General features: G+C 37.3%; 1 protein-coding gene across 4 annotated transcripts in view; it reads right to left on the reverse strand.

Moving 5' to 3' along the window:
* LOC107643525 (protein IQ-DOMAIN 31) overlaps positions 1-4853 on the reverse strand; it is a 5852-nt gene extending 999 nt beyond the window's left edge. Inside the window, exons 1-6 of one of the 4 annotated variants that reach the window (XM_016347202.2) lie at positions 4509-4853; positions 3567-3715; positions 3106-3384; positions 2675-2863; positions 2433-2513; positions 91-1762 (exon numbers count right to left, since the gene is read on the reverse strand). In XM_016347202.2, the coding sequence (XP_016202688.1) occupies positions 91-1762; positions 2433-2513; positions 2675-2863; positions 3106-3384; positions 3567-3665 (2320 nt within the window). In that variant the 5' untranslated portion in view covers positions 3666-3715; positions 4509-4853. Of the gene's footprint in view, positions 1-90; positions 1763-2432; positions 2514-2674; positions 2864-3105; positions 3385-3566; positions 3716-3867; positions 4092-4435 lie in introns of those variants that run through there. The other 3 variants (XM_016347203.2, XM_016347204.2, XM_021123589.1) reach the window with 3 other exon arrangements.

Raw genomic sequence — 4874 nt, forward strand, 5'->3', positions numbered from 1 at the left:
TTTTTGGGGGGGGGGGGGGGGGCGGCTCAGACCAGAGCTGTGACACCAGTTAAGAGTACAAGGAAAGACTGCAGATTCCAATGTGCTTACCTGTTACATCCCTTGAAGACGACAGGGATCTATCAGTCTTTATTGCTCCTTTGCCGCTCAAGGCTACCAATCTTTCTGCTCTGGGAGAAAATGAACCTGACTTGCTATTAAACGAAGATGAAAGCGAATGCCTCCTGGTCATAGCATTTTTGTCTAACAGATCAGCAGCGAACCTTGGGGAGCCTTGTGGTCGTAGCTTAGCCTTTGCCGATTCAGTCGGGGCCATATAACTGGGCAGCCGTGGAGTGCTGTGCAACTCACTATCCTGATCACTGAAATTAGCAGGGAGGGAAGCTCTTCTCTGGCAATTGTTACCAATATAACCATCACCACCATTCAAGTCCTCACCAGCTCCTCGATTTTCTGTATTTATACCATTTGTTATAGTAGTCTGCGAGACAGTAATAAGATCGTTATGCGGCTCAATATCATGCTTGCCTCCTGCTTTCTGTCCAATACTTTTCTCGGGATTGGACTCTTTGTTCTTGGACACTTTCAATGCTTTCCTTTTCTCAGAAGAGGCACTTGTGCCCTGCTCTGATACATCAGCAACAGTATGGTCTGAGATTTTCTTAGTGCTGTGTTTTCTTTTCTCATGGACAATCTCAGATCTATCCACAACAGTCTGAACATGAGCTTTTTTAGGGTTACTAGGCTCCCTAACATGTTTATCTTCTTCTTGTCCAATACTTTTTTCAGGATCAGATTCTTTAGGCTTTGACACTGCCAAATCTTTCTTTTTCTCTGGTGTAGCACTTGTGCCCTGCTCCAATACAGCACTAACAGTATGATCCGAGTCTTTCATAGCGCTGTGTTTTCTTTTCTCATTGTCACTATCAGCTCTATCTTCAGCATTCTGACTGACAATTTTTTCAGGACTACGTGGCTCATTATCGAGCTTGTCTTCTTTTTGTCCGAGACATTTCTCGGGATCAGATTCTTTAGGCTTTGACACTGTCGAATCTATCTTGTTCTCGGGAGAGGCTGTTGTGCCCGGATCGACAATATCATCTGAAACGTTTTTACTACTGTGCTTTTGTTTCTCATTAACACCCTCAGATCTATCTACAACATTCTGCATGCAAGATTTCTCAAGACTATTCGGCTCAGTATCATGATTCTCTTCTTCTGGTTGACCAAGACTTTTCTTTGCTTCTGACTCTTTAGACTTTGACAGTGTTGAATCTTTCATTTTCTCCGAAGAGGCGCTTGACACCTGCTCTGAAACATCAGCAACAGTATGCTCTGAACTTCTTTTAGTACTTTGTTTTCTTTTTTCAGCAACCACCTCAGATCTATCTGAACCATTCTGCAGGCGAGTTTTTTTCAAACTATTTTTCTCTGCTTCCTTTTGCGTATTTTCCTGAGCTGAAATTGATGGGCTGTTCAAATCCTTTTTCGGACGCTGTTTATATTTGTAAGAACCTGAAATTGTGCCATCATCAGCTTTCACTGTAGGGGATTTCTGTGTAGTTCTTTTGACTTGCTTCCTTTTAACTGCTTGATTACTGCAACTTTTCTCATCAGAGACCGGGTCAAGTTTCTTCTTCACACCCTGAAGAGGGGCTGAAAAGTACCTTGTCCAGTGGTCAAGCCATTTCCAAGCTAAGTTAGGTTCATTAGGATCACAACTGAGAGATGATGGAACCACAGAGCCCGATGAAGCCAGAAGCTGAAACAGATCAAGATGCATAATGAGTCTCTATCAAAACCAAACTTTAGGAAACAACTTAGTTTCAAACAACAATGATGAAAATGGGAAAAATGGAAAAACCTTTGCTATACCATTCGTGTACATAAATCATATCGATGAAAAAAACATTGGAGTGGACATCAGTTTTATTGTTTACAACGCAGGAAAAGATGGGCAGCTTGAGAATACTCAATACTGGATGTTAATTAAGAAACTTGAGTTATGTCTAAGAATACAGAGAATAGAAAATGTGGTGCAGTCAAGATCAAGAATATAAAAAACACCACACAAAACACGACCCAAAGAAAGAATGCTCGATACTATCACTGTTCTTTTATTTCAGAAATATTATCATACACCTAAGGAAGAGTAAATCATACTGATTCTACCTCATCCTTCAGTTTCTGCTACTGCTCTATCCTTTTCTTATCTCCTTAGACACCAGGTTCTTAGATAATATTAAACTTAAATCTGTTTAGAACTTAGACACAGTCTCACTCTCACCATGATTTTTTGTCTCTCTCTCTCTTGCTCTAGTTATTGGACTAGCCTCTATCTTATCTATATTTAAGATATTAGAAGCACTTCAAGCACATCAAAAGAAGTTATATACTATATGTACATTCGACATCAAAATAACAGTCTCAACCTTGCAAACAAAGACACTTTCTGGCAGCTTCTCAGCCTGGGTAGATGTAGCCACTTGAATAGAATTTGAATTTTGGGCATCCTAACAAAAGTACATTGAAATGTAGTGAGTAATAGAAGGGCAGGAAGAAAGAAATTAATTCATTCATCTTTTCATCTACACAAAAACTCTATTTTGTAAATCACTAAAGCAGGTCTATTTTACGATAAATAAAAAATAAAAACAAAAATAAAAACTTTTACCTTACGAATTTTAAGGACTTCAAGCCCAATATCAGAATGCCTAACAATGTAACCACGAGCCAAAGCTTGAAACTTAACTATTCCCTTCACACAGTATAAAGCAGAAACAGCTTGTTTTCTAACCAACTGACCACGGATAAGAGCTTGCAGCTGTATGATACCTTTGAGCATTTGAAATGTTCGACGAGCCTTCAATGAAGTTAAGCACGGGTCACTTTGAGCATTCACTAACCAATATATAGATTAACTTCCAAATGAAGAATCATTGCTTATGAAACCTTCATGTGATAGCTTATGTAGCAATTGTAATTGCACAGTTGCACTGGTTTAAGCAAAAATGTGATATCTTTGAAATGATTATTACCATCACACATTCAAATAAAGTGCTAAACTAGAGTAACAGAAGTGTAACAGCTTACGAGGGCAATTACCTGATAGCCTCTGCAAGCAGCCTGGACTTTTATAGCGGCTTCTGTAAGCTTGGGATTCTCATGATCCCCTTGAGATCCGAAAGCACCATCAGCTTGTGCACGCGACTCTCGACCCCCAGTTGAAAGGATATCCCTTTCAGTGGATGACTTGTTCTTCTCTGAAAGTACTCCATTATTAGCATTAGCTCCAGAAATTGGTGCCGATATCACCAAAGAATCCACAGTTGGATCGGACACAGATACCTCAGAAGAGTCCAGCACGTCATTCTTATTTAGTTTCTTTACAAAAGAATTGAAACAACAATTAGAACTCTGATAAAAATATTTCGAAATATAAGGACCTACAACAGGCATCATACTGAAAAATTCTTTCTTCCATGCTGTCTTTTCTAACAAAGACAACAGATATATCAAATCATAAACACCAAAAAAGAAAGGTGCCAAAAACCAAATGTACTTACAGAAATATTATTTTTCTTTGAGGAATTAGACTTTGATGATGATTTCCTTCCCAAGATAAAATTCTTGATCCATTTACCAGGACTTCTTCCCTTCCCCATTGCAGTAGTAAAGATTAATGCTTTACAGAACAGAACTCAAGCATCAAAATCTGCAAGAAGCATATACAACTTAGCTTCAATCACATGAGAAGTAGAAGAGCTAAAACTAAAACAAATTACCAAACACAATAAGGAGAAAAAAAAACAAGTCTAATTATCCTAAAGCATAAAATAAGTAAAAGAAAAACAAAGTGCAAATCACCAATTAGCATTTTTCAGAACACTAATTCAATCATGGAAGGTTGTCAAATGATGTGTTCCCAATGAACATCAAAATAGTCCCAAAAAAACAAATTAATGTCTGTAATGTCTAAATGGCAAACAGGTCAATTGAGAAACATTTAATGCAATTAATCTTTTAAAAACCAATTTGATATTCAAAAACATCTTCTCCGGACCAAATTCCGGATTTACTCCGAAATAAGTACAAAAATAAATTTAAAGAAAGGAAGGAATTCTACTTGTTTCAATTCATAGTCTAACCCAAATCCACTATGAACAAAGTATAATAATGGAAACACGTGTTAAAAGCAATTAAATTACATCTAGGTAGCAGTTATGAGCAGAAAAAAATAAGGTGGCATGAATAAAGGAATTGAAAATATAAATGAAATCCGAAACAAAGGTCAATTTTTTCACCTACTGCCAATTTATTGTTCAGTAAGGACAAGAGCTAGAACTACAAACCAAGATTCAAATGCAAACAAAAACGAAATAAAAGGAAAATGAATGGGATAGTAGAATTTCAATTAATTCTAAACAGCACCAACCAAGGGTCAACTTCACACTTTCACCTTCCTTAAAAGCAACACTAAAATCAGCTAAGAAAAAAAAAAAACTCACCAAATCAAATAAAACAAAAACTAGAAAAACAAGATTGAAGTGAAGTAGTGAACAACAGAAAGGATAGAAAGGAAAATAGGATCAAACCCTAAGGGTTCCACAACAACTGAAAGGAGGTGAAAGAGAAGATACAAGTGAGGAAATTAAATGGTTGAAATGAATGCATAGAAATGTGAAGTGAAGGCTGAGATTTGGAATGGGTGAAGTTTTTGGAGCAATAAAGTTTCGGTCTTTGGATACAGAAAGAGCAGTGAACTGAAAAAATCAGTATGGAAGAAAGAGAAAGAGAAAATGGCAGAGTGGCTCAAAAGCAGCGTCGTAGTCGTAGATTCCACTTACGAGGTTTCAACTAAGTAATTAGAAGTT

The sequence above is a fragment of the Arachis ipaensis genome, chromosome B05, assembly GCF_000816755.2.
Source record: "Arachis ipaensis cultivar K30076 chromosome B05, Araip1.1, whole genome shotgun sequence".
Classification (NCBI taxonomy): domain Eukaryota; kingdom Viridiplantae; phylum Streptophyta; class Magnoliopsida; order Fabales; family Fabaceae; genus Arachis; species Arachis ipaensis.